Here is a 20,988-nt window from a genome sequence, read left to right as displayed (position 1 = left end):
TGGCTGTATGCTTTTCCGCTGGTTCGGAAAGACTTTTTGGCTTTCAGTGGAACCAATGAAAGAGCGAGAGCTATGGAATGCAACAAAGGTCCCCAAATAGGAATCAAACCAGGGACTTTACAGCTATGCGGTATACGCCTCAGCCGTTAAATGAACAGGACACCCCCAAAACTATCAGACATTTAACAGTACCTGTTAAACAATGTCATATTTTATGACAGAGAGAAGAGAGTAAATCTGATGGTATTTGTTTCATTCAAACCTGAAAGAAAAAACATTGTTATTTCAGAGACGTTATCCATCATTGTGTGTTGCAATCCACTGTACAAGCAACGCATTAAAAACTACGGAAAACCTGAACTATTACTACTCTTAACACTATTTTTAATGCTTAATGTTATGTCCAAAAATATATTTTTACGCAATACTGTGGATTTGAGTGAATTTGAAAGTGTATTTATGCTAATTTCACTGTCACTTTTACAATAATCTAGTTCCAAGGACCGTTTTGACAAAGATAATTTATATTGCTTTGTATCATAAGGAAAGTCTTAATTTCGCTCTTAGTTTAGTGTAATCCAAGTAATATTGTTTCACAAAATTACAAACTGACTTACTTGATTTTTTTGACAGCTGCTTACAAACCATAAGCTATTTCTCAGCCTTTCTCTTTTTTAACACTTTTTTTTAAACACTGCACACAATTCTCTACCTAACAGTAAGTCACTTGTTTTCATTTTCCAGACACAAAAAATCAAAATGCTCAAACCTTCTGAGATAAGAGCTATCTAACAGAAGTGGGACCAAGTCGAGACCCAAGTCCAGATCGATCAAGACAGGCAAGTCTCAAGTCTTGAGTTTCGAGAAGTTAAAAATTAAAAGAAACTTGAATGAAGGGTTAATTTGTACAGAAAAAAGGCAGAGATGCAGTTTCACACAACAAAAGTCATATCATTTCATCAATTAGAATTAAATGTAGGGCTGCATTATGGCAAAAATCAAAACTTCTTCAGAAGTATGCCGCCAAATGCGTGAAAAATACCCTTTATGTTTGCTACCTGAAGTAGTTTCAACATCAGCTGCAGTACCCCACGTAGTGCAGGCACAGGCACTTTAAGGAGTAAAGGAGAGCCGTGGCCACTGCCAGGCAGAGGAAGAGGCGTGTGACAGCGGAGCAGAGTGACTAAAGCTGCGTTTCGACCAAAGGAACTACACCCCAGAACTAGGAACCTTTGGAGGAACTCACTGTTTTTCCACCGAAGGGACCGGGGTCTAAATGTAGTTCTGGGGTCTTCATTTTACCCCCCAAAAAGTCCCTGCTCGGGGGGGTAGTAGTACTTTCCGAAAGTACCGGGTACTTTGTGGGGGGGGGGGGGTTTGCCTTAAGTGAAATTTTGAATGGGTGAGTAGAGGCTACTGGCTTTAACTGGAGAATGTCTACGACTGCTAGTCTCTTTTCCACCGTTGTTTGCAAACCAATAAATCACAATCAACAATAGCCACACAAGTCTCGCCGATGTCTGCCTGAGATAATATGTTGACAATAAATTTATTGGAAATAGCAGCCGGCTTGCAGCGGTGTGTTTACGCTAAATACTGGGTCCTAAGTTGTTGTTTTAAGTTTTCATCAGTCAGGAGGTTTTTACACAGAGCCGAAGTCGGTCTCCTCCTCTCCAAAACAAGCGGAACAGCTGATTACAGCAGATAATTAAGCTCGTTAAACATCACGTTCCTCCGACACTCAGGCGACACTGACGTGAAGCTCTTTTCGCTTGAAATGTTTTAATAACTTTCCAAACTGTCGCGATTTTATTTTTGTGTTGCTTTCTCTGTGCTGGAGTTAGTTTAAGAACTTGAGGTGTTTTATCCAGTTTGGTATTCGCACAAGTCTAGCCGATGTCTGCCTGAAATTGTATGTCGGCATTAAATTTATAAAAGTAAACCGAAATGTGCGCATCCCACACAGCAATCATAGTAATCTTATAAGGATTAGGACAACTGCACCCAAAACAAACTTGTTTAAAATGCCTCTCTTCACTATCAAGTAAGACTTTTATCTTAAATGATTTTATCTTATCTACAAATCTAGATTTTATGTTTTTAACGGAATCCTGGTTGCAAATGAATGACTATAGCCAGCTATCTGAACTGTGTCCGCCTCAATATGATTGTTTTAGTCAACCGAGGGTCAGTGGTCGTGGTGGTGGGCTAGTGAGCATGTATAGGAAAAATGTCATCAAGTACGCTGTGATGAATTTAACTCCTTTGAAGTTCTCACTCTTATACTTGGAGGGCTGCAACCTATCATATTTGTTATAATTTATTGCCCCCCAAAATGGCCTGGAGGATTTTTATCAGAACTTCCTGAATTTTTATCTACTCTGGTTTTAAATTATGACAGAATTGTTCTTTGTGGCGATTTTAATATTCATGTTGATGACCCCAACAATGTTAATGCAACTGACTTTTTAAATATGGCCACTTCTTTTAACTTCAAACAACATGTCAAAGGGCAAACACATAACCGTGGTCATACACTGGACTTGGTTTTTACCCTGGGTGTCAGCATTTCCTCTGTGGAATTAGTGGACATGACCATATCTGACCATAGATGTATTGTTTTTAGCCGCGAATCTCCTGTTACTCATGCCGCCTCACCAAGCTCCGTGTGTTCTCGCATCTTTAATGAACAAAGTGTTTCAAAGTTTTGCGCATTCTTTCAGAGCCAAAGCCAACACCTGTCTGATTCCAACGACAACAATCTGGTCGATCAATTCAATCATATCTGCTTGTTGTCACTAAATATTACTGCTCCTCTAAAGGTTAGGCCTACGTCTAAAGCTAGTAAGCAACCCTGGATAAATGACAGCATTCGCACCCTAAAAAGAGAAAGCAGGAAAGCAGAGCGCAGATGGAAAAAATCCAGTCTCCAAGTCCATTACCTCAGTCTGAAGGATTTATTAATTAACTACAATAACATGGTTAAGGATGCGAGAACACACTATTTTTCTGAACTCATTACTACACATAAACACAATCCCAGGTTTCTGTTTAAGACTGTGGATCAGCTGGTAAACCCAACCCCTCCTTGTGCCTCAGCTGGAAGTAATGATGACTGTGAATTGTTTTTATCTTATTTTACCAATAAGGTGGTGTCAATCAGAGCCTCTATTACCCCCGCGGCCTCTTACTCAAGGGTCCCTCACCAGCAACAAGTGAGGTGTAACCAGTTTTATCCCATCGACTTGTCTGAGCTTTTAAAAACAGTATCACAAATGAGAGTGTCCTCCAGCCCACTTGATATAATACCTACAAAGTTTTTACTGAAAGTAATAGATTCTGTTGGGCCCCATTTGATCTCTGTTTTCAACAGCTCCCTATCTACTGGTTGTGTCCCTGATTATTTTAAAACAGCTTGCGTGAACCCACTTTTAAAGAAACCTGGTTTAGATCCCTCCCTGCCACAAAATTTTAGACCAATTTCAAAACTGCCTTTTATTGCAAAGATTCTAGAAAGAATTGTGTCCAAACAGCTGCTCACTGTGCTGGAAAATAACAAATTATTTGAAAAGTTTCAATCTGGTTTCAGGAAGTACCACAGCACTGAGACTGCCCTGCTTAAAGTCACCAATGACCTTTTAATGTCTGCTGATGAAGGTATGTGCTCAGTCCTGGTACTCTTGGACCTTAGCGCTGCTTTTGACACCATTGATCACAACATCATGTTAGACAGACTGAGGCACTGGGTGGGGATCTCTGGTACTGCCCTAGAATGGTTTTCATCCTACCTGTCAAATAGGAAGTTTTGCGTGTCTATAAACAATAATGTCTCTTCGTTCTGTCCAGTTAAATATGGTGCACCTCAGGGGTCGGTCTTAGGACCCATTTTGTTTTCCTTGTATCTGCTTCCCCTTGGACATATTATCCATAAACATGGTATTTTTTTTCATATTTATGCTGATGACACACAAATATACTTGCCCGTCAGATCCACAGACCCTGGAATGCTGAGTTCACTTAACAACTGCCTTTGTGAAGTTAAAAAATGGATGTCAAATAATTTCCTCCAGCTGAACTCAGACCAAACAGAAATCCTGGTCATCGGGTCCCAGCAGATGGAAAATCAAATACTGCCATCTGCTGGTTCCCTAGTGAATCACATTAAGCCTGTTGCAAAGAACCTTGGTTGTCACACTCTGCCTGTCTGCCATGCCGTGTTTTGCACTTTTGTGTTTAGTTAGCGTTATTTTGGTCTGTTGGGTTTTAGGGGTTTGTCTTGTCTGTCGTCTAGTGTTCGGTAACCCTTGTCATGTCTGTTACCTCAGTGATCCCTCTGCATGTCTGTCTCTGTTTTCCCCTGCTCTCTTTCTCCCTACCTGTGCCTCTTTAGCCTCATGTCTTTCACCTGTGTTGCTCCCGCCCTGCTCGTTAGTCCCTGTGTGTGTGTGTGTGTGTGTGTGTGTGTGTGTGTGTGTGTGTGTGTTTATACCTGTGTTTCTATCTGGTCTTTGTCGGGTCACTGTTTATTGTCACCCAGTGTTACAGTGTGTTGCCTTGTGTTGCAGTGTTTCAGTGTTTCAGTGTGTTGCCTTGTTGCCAGCCTACTCGTCGTGTCTCCCTGCTTATTTTGGATTTGGAATTCTGGATTTCTTGTTTGGATTACTTTGTTTTGGACTCTGTTTGATCAGCCACTCTTCCTGTAAGTGCGCTCGCCTTTTGTTGCCTTTGTTAATAAACCACCAGAACTATACCTGCTAGCCTACGTGTCCTGCGTTTGGGTCCTCCAACCTGCCTCCACAACACTAACCGTGACATTGGTGTCTGGTTTGATAGTAATTTAATTTAATTTTGAGCAGCACACCACAAAACTTGTTCAATCATGTTTTTATCAACTTTGAAATATAGCAAAAATTCGATCTATGTTAACTTTTAAGGACACCGAGACCATTTTACACGCCTTCATCTCATCACGCCTGGATTATTGCAACAGCCTTTTCACCTGTTTAACCCAAAAATCTATTGATCGATTCCAGACTGTCCAGAACTCAGCTGCCAGGCTTTTAACCAGAACAAAGAAATATGACCACATTACTCCTATTTTAGCTTCATTACACTGGCTCCCAGTATGTTTTAGAATTGACTTTAAAATTCTATTGATCACTTTTAAAGCTCTTCATGGCCTCTCGCCTTGTTATATTTCTGACCTTTTAGTCCCATACGCACCAGCACGTACCTTGAGATCCTCGGGCAGAGGTCTGTTGTCTGTTCCAGAGTCTCGACTGAAAACTAAAGGGGACAGAGCGTTTGCTGTCAGGGCCCCGAGACTCTGGAACAGCCTGCCCAAGGAAATCAGGTTGGCTGAGTCAGTGAACTCTTTTAAGTCCCTTCTTTAAACATACTTTTATAGGAGAGCCTTTCCCGATTTTATTTGACTTTGTTTTATCCCTTTCATTTTATTCTATTTTACTGATTTTATATTTATCTTAAACGTGTATTGTAGTCTTTTCAATGTTTTCTTGCTTTTATCTTGTATTGTTTTTGTATTATTGTCTTTACACTTGTTAAAGCATTTTGTAACTTGTTTTTGAAAAGTGCTCTACAAATAATGATATTATTATTATTATTATTATAATTATTTTTTAAAATGAGAATACTGGGTCCCCATGTCCACATCACTTTTTAAAAACATTTGTTAAAGATGTAAAAAAAAAAAAAAAAAAACTTGCACCAAGAAATGTTAAGTAACAAATGAAAATGCTATGAGAAAGGTTTATTTGCACAATAAGAAAACCTGCAATTCAATGTAAATATAGAAGAAACATTTCTGTTGTCCAAAAAAAGTAACTTCAGCACTTATATTTTTATATTCTAAATTGTCACCTGGCACCTGAATTTTGTATTTGCCTTGTGCAATGTCACGTCTCGTGAGACTAATCTGAGCCCTTACATGTCCCCACCACTACACAAAGTGACGTCCTTGGGTAGGGTGTGTGACGTAATGTAGTGACAATGATGATGATTAGTTCAATTAAAGTAAATTATAACATAACCGCAACGCTATCATTACTGAGACTGTCATACAGCGCTGCATAAGCTATTTGACATTGTTGTTGTAGCGAGCAATGTTTCCTAACGCAGTCTTAACTTTGGCTTACTGTCCTAATGGCTGAGGTGAGGTTATTTTGTCAGCACTGCGTTAGTTAATCCCACACTGCTGTGAAAATGACTTGTAGGCTACTTGTTGTGAACTCCATGGCCACCTCTGATCACCATAGAGTCAGTAAATGAGTGCAAATGAGTACACTGATCCACTTGCACTGGTGCACTTATCCATAGCACATACCACTCAGCTGGTTTGGGGGAATATTACAGTATGTACAGGTTATATATGGAAGGATGGTGTATTGGTGAGGGGGTGACTGAGCGATTTTGGTGCTGCTTATGATGTATGTCTTCAGGTGAGCTCGCCCCCTTCTCCCCTCTTGTGTTCAGAAATTGTTAAAAAAAAAACTGAGAAATTTCCACAGTTCCAAGACAATAACCCTTTATTTAGGTAGAGTGCAGTATCTGCAGTAGCTATCAATATCAATATCATTTTTATTTATACAGCACACTTAAAACAACCAAGGTTAACCAAAGTGCTTCACAGGTTAAAAATATACAACAACAAATGGTAATTACACTGTAAAAGTTCAGCAATAAAACATTATAATATACAGTATTTGATATATAGTGATGTTATAGTTATAGTGATAATAACTGACTTAACTTGAAGGAAATGCCAAAGAAAAGTGATGTGTTTTTAACAAAGATTTAAAGCATTCGAGAGTTGGGGCGGTTCTGATATGGACTGGCAGGTTGTTCCACAGATTAGGGGCAGCTACACTAAAGGCTCGCTTGCCTCTGGTTTTAAGCCTGCTTCTGAGTACATCCAGGAGGAGGAGATTGGCGGATCTCAGCACTCTAGCTGGAGTGTGAAGAAGCTCCGTTAAGTAAAGCGGGGCCAGTCCATTAAGGCATTTAAAAGTTAAAAGATTTTAAAATCAATCCTGTAATGAACAGGAAAACCAGTGGAGGGAGCGCAGCACAGGTTTGATGTGGTCCATCTTTTTCTTTCCTGTCAGGAGACGGGCAGCAGCATTTTGGACTAACTGCAGGCGTTGAATGGATGACTTGTCTAAGCCCACATATAAGGAGTTACAAAAGTCAAGACGAGAAGTCATGAAGGAGTTAATCACCACCTCTAAATCTTTTGGAGGGAGACAGTGGAGCTATTATTTGAACTTAAAGGGCTGAGAGAATCTACATCAAGCAGTTCAGGATGTCCAAACACTATGACCCTACATAGCCCACTTCAAATACCAACCTGTGTAAAAGCAGTAACGTGACTTGCATGTCTGCCCTCAGTGCATTCTCTTCTCTGCACCGCCTCTGCTGCTATAGCCTTGTTAAACCAACATTAAGTTACAGATTCAGCCACCTAGAATTGCAGGCCAGGCTGTGATGGGGCCCAGGCAGATTCGTGGCTGACCCCAACTGGGTTTCTGCTGGGTACCTGGCTGAAATTAAATCCTTAGTGTAAAATGTGGAATATTTCTGGGTTACTTTCTTACTGCTACAGCAACATGCTGGGACAAACTGACACAATGTTTTTTACACACAAAAAAGAAAAACCTTTTTTGTGAAAGAAGCCAAGACTGGGTCAAGTGCACAGACTGTACTAGTCCCAGGGACCGTACCTGGCATTTTTGTGGAGGCCATGGCTATCCAAAGGGGTATTAAATTACCATATACACTAAAGATATTTCATGTAACCATTAACTTGTTAGATAATCCAAACTATTTTAAAACTATCAAAACTCATTATTTTTTAAATGTAATTTCATCCTGTTTTTATTATTATTTTTATATTTTTTTTTTACAATAACTGGGGTTTCATTTTTATTTAATTATAGTAATAAAACTGGTAACACTTTCTATGAAGGTCATCGTTATAATGACTTATGCATATATTTATAACACAATATAATGCGTCCATAAGACATTATAACAGTTGTTATAATCACTTACAAACATGCATTAGGTGCTATAGCAAAGTTCATAACGTATTATGACCTTTTGATTTAATGTTTTACAACTAATAGTAATGCAAGTTTATATCAATGCGCGCGGTCTTCTCTTGAGCAATCTCTCACCACCCTGACAACGAGTTTTCTGGATGTAATTATGTTGTGTTTTTGTGCTAAACTGCAAAATGTTCAAAATTCATACAGATTGTTCATAAAGTGAAGAAACATAAATAAAAGTTGTTTTCCTGCACAAAATGCGTGTCGCTTTACTTAAAGCAAACAATTACGTGTTATAAGGTCTTATAATTAGTTCATATGGTATTATGTCCACCTGTAATATATTATACAGGGATAGATATTTTAACACTTTACTTAAAGCAAACAAAGACGTGCTAACAACATTAAACATTACTATAAGCTATTATTCCATTTTATATCACCAATTCTAAATTGTGACTAAAGTGTATTTATAACGAGGCAGAGTCGGTGGTTATAATGTGTTATGGAACATGGTCGGAGAATCTTGCCGCATGTTGATATAAACTGGTATTACTGTTAGTTATAAAACATTAAATCAAAAGGTCATAATACGTTATGAACTTTACTAGAGCACCTAATGCATGTTTGTAAGTGATTATATACTGTTATAATGTCTTATGGACGCATTATATTAAATAAATATATGCATAAGTCATTATAGCGATGACCTTCACAGAAATTATTCACAGTTTTATTTCTATAATTGAATAAAAATTAAACCCCAGTTATTGTAATAAAAAAATGTACGCAGGATAAGCGGTTGACGATGGATGGTTGGATGGGTATAGCAATTTTTATGTTAAAATAATCCATTGTCTAATTTTTACCCAGTGACTTTTTCATAGGATAACGACACTTTTTTTTGACAAACTCTTTCACAATGTTTTAATTCCTTACAACATTGAATACAGAGGAAATTATTATTATTATTATTTTTAAATTGATTAACAGAAAGAAACTTACTTACATTTTACACATATTTACTTACAGTAAATATCTACAAATTGATTTAAATTAGAGATTTTAAAAAAGTAATTGTTTGCACAAGTATTCACTCCCTTTACTATGACACACATCATTGCTGCAGCCAGTTGTGTAAATATATTTTAGAGTGATGATGAAAGAAGAGTATAGATCAGAACAGGTTCTTATAGAGGCTGCACAGGTTTTTATGTTGGTTTTCTTTTTAAGGTTTAGTTTGTTAGTCAGGTTTTGAGCATGATAACATTCTTAAGATACGTACTTTAATTTCTGGTAACTTCAGGCCATACACAACAGGATTTACTATGGGAGGAATAACAACAAACTCAAGTGATAAAATGACAGCTAGAAATGGATTCAGCTCTTCGAGATTAGTTCTGCTGAGAGCAATATCACAAAACACAGTAATGGAATAATTGACAAATGTAGTAATGTGTGGCAGACAGCTTTGTATGACTTTGCCTTTGAACTCTGCGGAGCGTTTCCTAGAAACAAGGAAAATTCGTGCATATGTATACAAGACAAAAACCAGGGGAAGAAAGACGGTGCTTATGGTCATAAACATGCCAACAAGGTTATTAATCACAGTAGTGACACATGACAGTTTTACAACAGGCCAGTTGGAACAGAAGACCTTTGATATCTTATTGCCACACAATGGAAGTCTGGAGGCGAGATAGACAGGGGTTGCAACAGCAATGACTGGATAGATCCATGCCAAGGCGACCAACTTAGAGACCACCTTGGAGGTTATTTTGTTGTGGTAATGTAAAGGTTGACATACAGCAACATACCGATCATATGCCATAATGGCTAAAATGCTGAGCTCGTAGGATGCATATGTGTAAATGACATAGATCTGAGTGAAACAAGCTGATCGTGAAATCAAATGAGTATCAGACACAAGGTCTCTGAGAAATCTGAAGATGAAGCCAGCAGAGCCGTACAGAGAGTTAATAGAGAGACACATAATAAAAATATACATGGGCTCATGTAAAGTTTTCTCTCGTGATATTACCACTATTATAGTGAGATTAGCTGAGATAATAAAAGCATACAGCATGAAACACAAGACAAATGCTGGGTAGCGGTAGTTCCCAATGTTCAATATCACAAACATGGTGAGGTTGAAATAAGTACTGTTTTCCATTTACCCAACAGACAGTATCAGTGATTGACGAATAAAAAAAAAATTACACAGCTGGATCCTGTGAACAGTTACCATGCAGCTGCAAGTTCTTGTTAACTGGGTTGGTTTTGACTTTGAGAGCACCGAACCAATTGAGAGAACAGAGATTTCCACAGTGATAAATGATGCAAAATGATTACAAGTAGGTAAGAAACAATAAGCAGGTATGTTTAACCAAATTGTTAAAGTCTCAGTTATACTTACTGTATAAATGCAGTGGTTTCACCACTACTGAATGTTCCTCACGTTGTGCTTTGACAGGAGCAGCTGAGAGCCTCTTGTCGCCTTTTCAGTCTATGCTTGTCACACACGATGATGTAATTGCAGTGATCACTGGGGAGTTTAATGTGTGCTAAACACATTAACACAAATTTCACATAGCTTTGATTGAAAACATTTGCTGATCATAATAAATATAAATCGCGTATATACAAGCAAGTGTATATACATTTCCCCTAACTATCTAACGGCAATATCAGGCCAAAATTGATATCACACATTCACACCTGTATTCCCACTGAGTTCTGATGAAGAAGATTAGAATGAACAAGAGTTTTGAGTGTTGTCAAAAATGTATTGACAGCACAAGCTACTTCAAAGCCCAAATTCTGAATTAAAACTCTGAAGCATTATTCTAGGATTTGTATTATCAGCAGTACAATTCTGATATGGCTAATGTTTCTATTTCAACTACAACATACTGGTGGCTTATGGTTGTTAAATGTATGCTAGTTTACACTTATGATGAAAGGTTGATTGCATTTAACTTAGTTTCTTAAATCTTGGATTTATTCAAAACATTTAAACATGCACAGTGTATAAAGCCATGCTGGCAGCATTAGTCCAGACTGAAATATCTCAACAGCTACTGAATGGATTTCCTTGACATTAGGCGAACTACCCTAACTTATCTAGCTCCACCTTGACATTTGTGGTTTTGAGTGCCGATTCTAAATTGACACGACATACAGAGCAGCTTTTCCCCCCAAGCTATCAGGCTTTTAAACTCTAACTCATGCTAAGCACTGCTCCACTGACCTTTTTAATAATTTTAATAATTGCTTCTATATTGATGTAAGTTGTCTGCTACGTAGCAGAAGGAAGTTACAAACTAAATTTCACTCTATAACCTGTTGTATTGTGACAAAATAAATCTACATACCTACCTACATTTGGCATAAACATTCATGTCCCCTCAGGATCAAATATAATATCTTTGTTCAACATTTGAATTCGTCCAATCCTTGATTTTTAACCAAGTACATGCAAAACCAATAACATTTTTACCAGCCTCAGTTGCACTTAGTGCTAGCAAATGTTTGCATGCTAACACGCTAACCTTACATGGTATCCTGGCTCGTATGTAGTTGTGAAATCAGTTTGAGTTGCTGTTTTATTGAACTAAGGCGGTAGATCAGCCTTTGTTTATTATCAAATTAGGTCAAAGCCCAATGGATCTCTTGAATGCATTAGTTAAACTACAGGATGCTATGCTACACTTGAATATGAAATTTATACAATTTGTTGTGGAATGTTAGGGCAAAGAATTGGAGGACCTAGTATGGCCTCTCAGGGCTCCAGACAAGCTTTTCCACTGATAGCACTGGTGCTACTAACTCTCACAGCTGGTTGCACTGGCACATGGTTTGGTCGCCCCCCCGCCCCCCCTTTTTGGTACCGGTATTAACCAATGACTGGTGAGAAATGTGGAGGGTCTCTGTGTTTTGGGTAATGCATTAGACCCAGCAAGTTTTGTGTTTCTTACTGTTGTTGTGCAATTTCAAAGTTCAAAGCAAAAACTGTGTTGACCTGGTAACTAGTTTATTCCAATAAAAAGGCCTATTTGATGCCCTGAGATGAGATTCTTATGAGATGAGAACGTGTTGTTATGTAGTATTGTACTCAAAAAGAGTTGAGGCTGTAATTGGTGCCAAAGGTTCTATAACAAAGTATTGAGCTATGAATACTTATGAACATGTGCTTTTTTTGTTTTTTATTTTTAATTAATTTGCAAAGATTTCAAACAAACTTATTTTACGTTGTCATTATGGGGTATTACACCTTTCGCCCATTGTCAGCTGTGATTGGCTCCAGCCCCCCCGCGACCTGTACGCAGGATAAGCGGTTGACGATGGATGGATGGATTATGGGGTATTGTTTGTATAATTTTGAGGAAAATAATGAATTTCATCCATTTTGGAATAAGGCTGTAAAATAACAAACTGTGGAAAAAGTGAAGCGCTGTGAATACTTTCCGAATGCAGTATGCACCCAACTTCCTACTCCCCTTACTAGCTGCTAAAACTGTGTCCAGGTTTACATGGATTGTCACTGCTGATACACAGAGTGCTATTTATCGTTGGTATGGAGTTATCATCATTATACAATATCAAAATTAAAACATTTTACCCAACTCAGCACACCTCAACAGTACACTAACTTCAATAATTTCAGCTTCTGTCCACATCTGAGCAGAACGAATGCCAAAATCATAGACAAACTCTTTATAAAACACCTCTGTTGGGTCTCTTAAAAACTGCTCCAAGGACAACAGTCTCAGCTGCCACTCATTTCACCAGCAAATGTTGATAGTGGACACTTGTATGTGGCCTGTGTGCACCTGTCAAGGATGACCAGGCTCATGTTAAAATAGGTACCCCCTGTAATTTTAAAAAACTACCAGCGGTACCTATGAGTTCTCTTTAAATTCCTCCGAAACACCAGATTGTTGCAGCAGGCCATCCTGTACAATGTAAAATTAAAATAGGTATCAAGTGGTAGTGTAGAAATCCAAAGCTAGTTGCTGTTTGGGGGGGTTCAGCAAACGGTCAGTTCATGATTCGAGAGAGAATGATCAGAAGATGATCACAGGTGGATATTAGTGAATGTTTACATTGTACACACTATCTTGTTTGATAATGTGACCTTTACAGTGGAAACAAAAACTTACTCTGAAACCACTTCCTCAGTGAACAAGACTACCAGCAAGTTAGTAGCACGATCATGGCAGTTAGAAGTTTTTCACACCTTGGCTATGATTCGCAGTTAAATATGTTGCTCAACAGTGGGGAGAATATGGACTAGACCTGCTCTACATGAAAAGTGCAACAAGATAACTTCTGTTATGAATTGGAGCTGTATAAATAAAACAGAATTGATTTGAATAAAGTCACTTCACATTACCAATTCATCTGGATCTTAGTTTGACAGGTTTAGTGCTCATTTGTTGTTTTAAAGGGGACATGTTCACACAAATACTTTGAAACCTTAGTCACACAGTTTTTGTTTTATTTCTTAGTGTTAAATAATTTAATCAGAAGCAGGTCAATGACATATGCTACAATAATAGGATGATATACAGTACATTTCAAGTTTCATTTCAATGATTTTATTCCTAATCACAAAAAGGCAAGCTGTCAAGTGACCACACAAGGTGCATTTTGTGAATCACATTTTATTTACATAAATTATCTCAGACACACAAATGTAAAAAATATAATTCACCGTACAACTCACTAAACTATCGGCTAAATGTGATTGCAAAAGAATTGCTAAAAAAAGGACATATTTTAAGTATCATCATTTCAACCTCAATTTAGAGTACTACCAAATAAAAGGAGGCATATAATTCAACACACTAAATCTAACACACTAAATCTTGAGGATAAAGGATGTTATACTCACGTAAAGGGAATTAATATAGACAAGACAAAAATTATTTGGTTTTAAAAGTAATCAAATACAGAATTTTGTTGCGAATTTTGGTCAATTTGAATCCATAAATGAGAGGATTCATAATAGGAGGTATGACAAGAAATTCTATTGCAACTACATTTTTAAAGGTTTGAGGTAAATCTTTTGACCCAAATCGCATATTTACGACATCAAAAAGTATTGTCACAACAAAAGTCAGTAAGGAGGTTAAATGTGGCACACATGTTTGCATGAACTTTGCCCTGTTTTCTGCAGAATTCACACATGTTTTAATGAGATACATGTAAGACCAAACAATAAATACACCATGAAAGACATATATCATTAATGTTATGTATGCAACAATGTCATTAACAAATGTTTCAGCTGGGAAACAAGCAAGTTTAACAATAATCCAATTCACACAAAAGAGCCTGGCAATATATGGGCTGCATAACTTTAATCTAGATGCTAGAAAAGTATTTGTGGCTACAATGCAAAAAGGTGTTACCCAAGAGAAACAAACTAACATTAAGACTCTTTGCTTTGACATGACAGAGTGGTACTCCAGTGGTCGACATATAGCCACATATCTGTCAAATGCCATTACTGAAAGAATAGACAGATCACTGCAGGCAAATGTGTATATTACTAGAGCCTGAACAAGGCATCCAGAATAAGAGATCACATGAACAGGAGAAAGCAGATCCCAGAGAAACTTGGGGTAGAAACCTGTTGTTCCATAAAGTCCGTTCATGCAAAAAGTGCACAATAGAATATACATTGGTTCATGCAGGTTTTTATCCAAGATGATGGTCACGATAAGAGAAACATTTACCAGTAAAATCACACAGTAACACAGTAAAGTGAGAGAGAAGAGAGTAAATCTGTGGGTATTCGTTTCATTCAAACCTGAAAGAAAAAACATTGTTATTTCAGAGACATTATCCATCATTGTTAGGACCCTTTACGTGTGATGGGTAGCTCTTTCCCTAACAGTATCACTCTGATCTCCCTTCTCACTGTCATTAATATTTTGTCTGACTACAGAAACACATGACCTGGGAATTCAAACCAACCAATCAGCGTTCTGAAAGAGCTTTCCTCTTTTTGTTCAGTGTGTTGCAATCCACTGTACAAGCATTAAAAAACTACGGAAACCTGAAGGCAGAAAGAGTTTAATACTCCACCAATGTTGTACATTTTTATGCTTAATGTTATGTCCAAATATATATTTTTCATCACAATACTGTGGATTTGAGGGTGTATTTATGCTAATTTCACTGTCATGGCTGATTACTATTACAATAATCTCCAGGGACCATTTTGACAAGATAATTTACATTAGGCCAGTCTTAATTTTGCTCTTAGATTAGTGTAATCCAAGTTATACTGTAAAATAAAAACTGACTGACTTTATATGTATATATGTATTTTTACAACTGCTTACAGACAAACTCTTTACATGTCACATGATTTTTTAAACTTCTCACTCTAAGAGCAAAACTACACACCAAATCTGCAAAACCATAAACTATTTCACAGCCTTTCACTCAGTTTTCAATTGCATAAAACATTTTTTTTTAAACACTACACACAATTCTCTACCTAACGGGAAGTCACTTGCTTCCCTTTTCCAAACAGAAAAAATCTAAATGCCTAATCTAATGACTAATTCAGCATTATAGTATTGTATTGTAAAATACATATTACTGCTGGCACAATGGCACAAACATTTGAAGATCTACGCCATCCATTTACTGCACTGCATTGTATGAATAAAGTTGGTTGTCATGCTGTACTACAATATTTTGTTCATTTACAGTAACTATGCTGCACACACTCACACTGTTCTTGAATTTTCTACAGACTGGAAAGGGGTATTAACCGATTCTAATCTAAATTTTGTCAGTTGCCTCCATGAAGCCAAACTTTTTGTTTTTACCGGGTCATTTATTCAGCTTGTAGATTCTGCTGGTGTTCATGTCTACACACACCATTATCCACGCAATATTTTTTTAATAGTTTATATTTTGATATATAGATTATTGTTCATAATGTTCATAATGTTGGCTGATAGCAGTTAGCTCGGTGATGTGGGTTCTCTATAAAAGAGACTTATGTGTTTCCATTATTTTCGGTTAAAGGCAACCTCATAATTAAAGTATTTACATATAGCACTGATTCAGCCAGTAAGTAAACCATATTACTGTGTTGCTTCATCTCTTTCAATGAAAGTATGTCAGCCTTTGGTGGTTACATAACAGCCAGTAATGTTACATACAATCAGTGTTGGTGACTAACTAATTATATAATTTACTTAGGTAAATTAATTACAAACTAAATGTAACTGTAATCCATTACTTTCAGATACAACATCAGAGGGCCAAATTAACTGTAAATCACATCTTGTATGGGCAACCTCTGAAATTAGGTGAGTGCATGTGATTGTCTATATTAACTAGACATCAACATAGTTTCCAGCAACATAGTTTCCTGCAAATATTTACAATCCTGTCCTTGTTCTTATTTCTTTTCCAGATAGAATATGTGAATGGGTGTGTGGGAATGTAAGGTATGTTGTTGTAAGCAGGGACACGTTACTTAAAAATTGCAAGCTAAAACATGGACAGGAACAAGTTCTGCCTCTAACACCAGGAATCCACTGATTCCGGCTACGGCACGTTACAGCTGTGTCATGGTTTTGATGCGTCCAGAGCCCGGTGTCAAAGTCCACTGGAAGCGACTCAGAAGTGTTTCAGCAGCAGAGTGTGCAGCCTGCTCCACGTTATTGACTTGTTATTAATTGTGACCCTGTTTCGTTCCGTCAACTTCAGGCATATCCCACAAGGAACATTTCAAAATCAAAGCATTTTGCCTGCCTGATTTTGCTGAAATGTTGAGATTTTGTTGATTTGGTAATCAGTGTTTTCATTTTTTGCTTCTACTATGATTAAGTAGGCTACTTAGTGAGTCTCTATGCTGTTCTGTGTCTGACCTCCTGCCTGGTTCGATCTGCTCTGTGCTGCTTGATGCGGCTTGTGTCAGAAGTAGATCTACTACCTATTCTTTGAGGAGCGGAGCAGAGAGCCACTTCTGGGACGCTTCTGGTGGACTCACATGCTCCGCCTATGATGTTGAGATGAGATGTCGTTGTCTGGGATACCATTACATTTAGTCATTTGGCAGACGCTTTTATCCAAAGCAACTTATATTTGAGGAACAACATACAAGCATCAACATAGCATCAAATACAGCACGAGATTTGCAACTGACAATACATTCTAGTAAGGGCAGCAATAAATACTAGTAAAAGCTAATAGTGCGTATCACATCAATGGGGTAAATACCCAGGGAATAAAGTTGGAGTTAACAAAAAAGTGTAATCAATACAAGAGAACTGTAAGGAGAAGAAGAAGAAGAAGAGCAGAGGAAGTGCATGTTTGATGTTAGGAGTTAGAGGTGTTATAAGAGGAAGTTTTCTTGGAAGAGATGAGTTTTCAAGAGCTTCTTGAAGTTAGAGAGGGACGCTGCTGCTCTGATGGCGTGTGGTAGCTCGTTCCACCGTCGTGGTGTCACAGATGAGAACAGCCAGGACTGGGATCGCTTTGTGTGAAGGGATGGCAGAGCCAGGCGGCGTTTGTCGGAGGAGCGCAGTGGCCGAGAAGGAATGTAAACTTGTATTATGGAGTTTAGGTAGATGGGTGCAGACCCAGTAGTCCCTCTGTGTGCAAGCATTAGTGACTTAAATTTAATTGAGAGGCCATGGGTAGCCAGTGGAGTGACATGTCTGTGAAGATTCTCAGTCATCCAGGAGGTCAGAGTTACCCAAAGAAGGTTAAAGTTAAGGGCAACTGGACTTGGTTAAGTGGAGTGACATGATTCCTTTTGATCTGAAAATCAGATGCGCTGCTGCGTTCTGAACCATTTGTAGGGGTTTCACCGCACAAGCTGGAAGATCTACTAAGAGGGCACTGCAATAATTGAGGTGAGAGATAACCATGGCCTGTACCGGAAGCTGGGTGGCGTACTGAGTAAGGTCTTTTGTTATGCTGTATAGAGCAAAGTGGCACAACCGAGAGACAGTAGCAACATAGTCTGAAAAGCACAGCTGGTCATCAATCATGACACCCAAGTTTCTCACCACCCTGGTTGGAGTGATGGTTGAGGAGTCAATTTGTAGTTTGATATTATAGTGGATAGATTGCTGGGCTTGAATGACCATGAGTTCAGTCTTAGAGAGGTTTAGTTCAAGGTGGCAAGCCTTCATCCACGCAGAAATGTCTCAGAGACAGTCCATGATCCGCACCAAGACGGTGGGGTCGTCTGGCTGGAAGGATTGGTAGAGTTGCGTGTCGTCTACATAGCAGTGGTAAGAGAAGCCATGTGATGATCGACCCCAGAGAGGTGGTGTAAATTGAGAAAAGAAGGGGCCTATCACTGAGCCTTGGGGCTACTAGTGTCTTTCAGATACAGACTGTTTTTGAAATGAAACAGCAGTTCAGCCTCCAATTCAAGGACGCAGACTTTGGGAATGAATGTGTCAATCTTATGTCAACAGTGAAAGCAGAAACAGGGATACTTTGAAACTGAGTTTTTTTCTGTGAAGAAACTAGCTTCAGTATTCCAGAAATGCCACCACCATGTAGCACCACGACACCAGTAACTTCACCCACTACACTCAACCCTGGAGCCCCCCAGGGCTGTGAGCTCAGCCCCCTCCTGTTCACGCTGTACACCAACGACTGCATCCCCCAACATGGAGAGAACTTTGAGAACGACGCCACCATCATCGGCCAGATTTCAAACAATGATGAGACTTCATATCGGGAGGAAATTCATAATCTTGCAGAGTGGTGCTCAGAGAACAGCTTACTGTTCAACGTCAGCAAAACCAAGGAGCTGATTATTGATTTCAGGAAAAAGGGGATAGATACACACACTTCTGTCTACATCAGTGGTGCTGAGGCGGAGCAGGTGAACAGTTTCAGGTTCCTGAGAACCAGCATCACAGAGAACCTGACATGGTCATCTGGTGTTATGAAAGTAAAGTAACGCTACTTATGCAATTTACGTAACTTAAATAAAAACTTAATTCAATGCTGACTATTTGTTTCGCATGGGAAACAAATACCGGTCTCGTGGTCGAAAGTCGAGGCGAGAAGCAAACAGCTCAGGCAGGCAAAAACTGGCAGGTAGCAAAAAGCTAAATCGCAAACAGGTTGGCTGGTATGAGGTAACATACTCTATACTTCAATACAATCCGGCGAAGACTGGATGTGTTGCTGCTCCTGATGCAGTACAGGTGAGGTGAAGACATCAGAGGCAGGTGTGTGGGGAAGCCAGAGATGGGCACGCCCCCCAAAGCACTGCCAGAGAAGCGACCAGGAGATAAACACAAGACACAACAAAAACACACCAAGCACCCAGCATGTAAAAAAAAGACAAATACACAATCTCACACAAATAAATGAAGGCCGGGGATTCGTGAAAGCTATGGGGATCTCCACTGCGTTACAAACTGACGCTGACGGGTCTTGACCATGCATCCATTTGTGACGACTAGGGAGTCAAAACAGGTTGGCGACACTTACGACTCCATTCATGGTTTCTTTGGGTTTCCGAGCATTGTTTTGTGGCACCATTTGAAATTGACAAAATCAAGTTACCTGCCTCTACGAAGATTCATCCTACCTTCACATGTCTCTGCTCAAACCTGTCTCCTCTTATAATATCAACTCATTGATCAATGAATCAATTTGTTGACAGTGAGAAAAATATAGAGTTACTCAGAGGCATTAGAAGAATTATGAAACACACGTGATGAAATCTTTTGCTTTTCTTTCAGACCATAACACATTTGTCAAAGCTACTGGTAAGGTTACTGCAATGACTTTTATTAATTTCCAGCCCACTACAATGCCCACCACTGCCATGACATCCCTAACATATCTTCACCAGGTACTGAAACTGAGCTTGCAGACTAGTGTCACCGTGACTGGCATGTTTTGGGAAAATTTTAGTGAAAGAAAAAAATATGAAAACACATGAGATAAATATGGAATTAGCTCAAGACCTCTGATGCAATGTTTGATGTCAAGACTAATGAGAGCCCGTGGGATGGGACATTGTGTGCTTTCTTTCTCCAAAGGTTATTATATTGTAGAATAATTAAGTTGGAAATGGTCAACAGGTCATTATCCATCATCCCTCGAGAGCAATTAAGCACGCTTCGCTACCCTGGAGGGCCATCCTGGGTAACCAAACCAAAACAAAGATGTTTTTCAGTTTAGCACATGGTCAAGAGAATGAACAACAAACTTTGACAAAAACACAAGAGTAAGCAACAGTAGGTTTAGTCAGTGGTTTGAAAAGCCAGAGATGACTGACCCAGTGACCCCGCACAAGTTTGTAGAGACCGTTATGACAGTAGTAGTCACAAACTTTTTCTTGCAATGTACTTTGCACTAAAAGTGAACTGCATTTCTAGAGGTACTGAATTGTACAGAATTATAATGAACGACATGCCAGATTCAAAACCTAGTCAAACATGGCAACACATATGAGCCAGAAGTGGCTCACATTTGGTCATCTGATCTAAGAACATAGCCAAATGCGCTGGCAGTCAAATAAGAGCATCTTCACTGGTTACATGGTGGGCTATTAGGTGTTTTTAAATAAACAGGAGCCCTGCAGAAGGAGCCCATCTTCTCATTATTATTATATAGTTGCAGATATATTAGTGCAAAGTGTAGAAAATCCGATTTCCACTATTTTAGATTGTGATTTCATTGCTAAATTAATGAATGTGTCAATATACAGCTGTTAAAATACAATCTGCAGAAATGCTCTGGCCATGAAAGGGTTAAGCAAGAGGCCCTGCCTCTGTGACGCAACTAATCTGCAGCTGAGTTGCAGACTCCTGGCATCTACAGAAGTACCAGTTTTACTTTCAAAGTTGTAAGTGTATTTGTACGATGTAAGAGACTGCTGCTTGATTTCCTTTGTAACTGACTG

At 38.7% G+C, this 20,988-nt stretch overlaps 2 protein-coding genes across 2 annotated transcripts; both read right to left on the bottom strand.

Annotated features, from left to right (window-relative positions):
• Positions 1-8,869: 8,869 nt before the first annotated feature.
• LOC119904347 (olfactory receptor 142-like) lies at positions 8,870-11,460 on the bottom strand. Its single transcript, XM_038720937.1, has one exon. It carries the CDS (start codon positions 10,237-10,239, stop codon positions 9,310-9,312), a length of 930 nt encoding a protein of 309 aa, XP_038576865.1. The 5' UTR covers positions 10,240-11,460; the 3' UTR covers positions 8,870-9,309.
• A 929-nt stretch (positions 11,461-12,389) lies between these two features.
• On the bottom strand, positions 12,390-14,934 carry LOC119904346 (olfactory receptor 142-like). The gene has a single exon (XM_038720936.1). The coding sequence runs from the start codon at positions 14,924-14,926 to the stop codon at positions 13,994-13,996; it is 933 nt and encodes a 310-aa protein (XP_038576864.1). The 5' UTR covers positions 14,927-14,934; the 3' UTR covers positions 12,390-13,993.
• Positions 14,935-20,988: the final 6,054 nt, after the last annotated feature.

The sequence above is a fragment of the Micropterus salmoides genome, unplaced genomic scaffold, assembly GCF_014851395.1.
Source record: "Micropterus salmoides isolate LMB-PRFRI ecotype aquatic unplaced genomic scaffold, ASM1485139v1 Ms_hic_scaffold_15, whole genome shotgun sequence".
Taxonomy (NCBI): domain Eukaryota; kingdom Metazoa; phylum Chordata; class Actinopteri; order Centrarchiformes; family Centrarchidae; genus Micropterus; species Micropterus salmoides.
Note: the sequence above shows the minus strand (reverse complement) of the source record. Positions and strands in the feature narration are given on the sequence as shown.

Bases quoted from the DNA above. Each gene is read 5' to 3' on its own strand.
- LOC119904346 (XM_038720936.1), bottom strand. From the start codon at position 14,926: ATGATGGATAATGTCTCTGAAATAACAATGTTTTTTCTTTCAGGTTTG.
- LOC119904347 (XM_038720937.1), bottom strand. From the start codon at position 10,239: ATGGAAAACAGTACTTATTTCAACCTCACCATGTTTGTGATATTGAAC.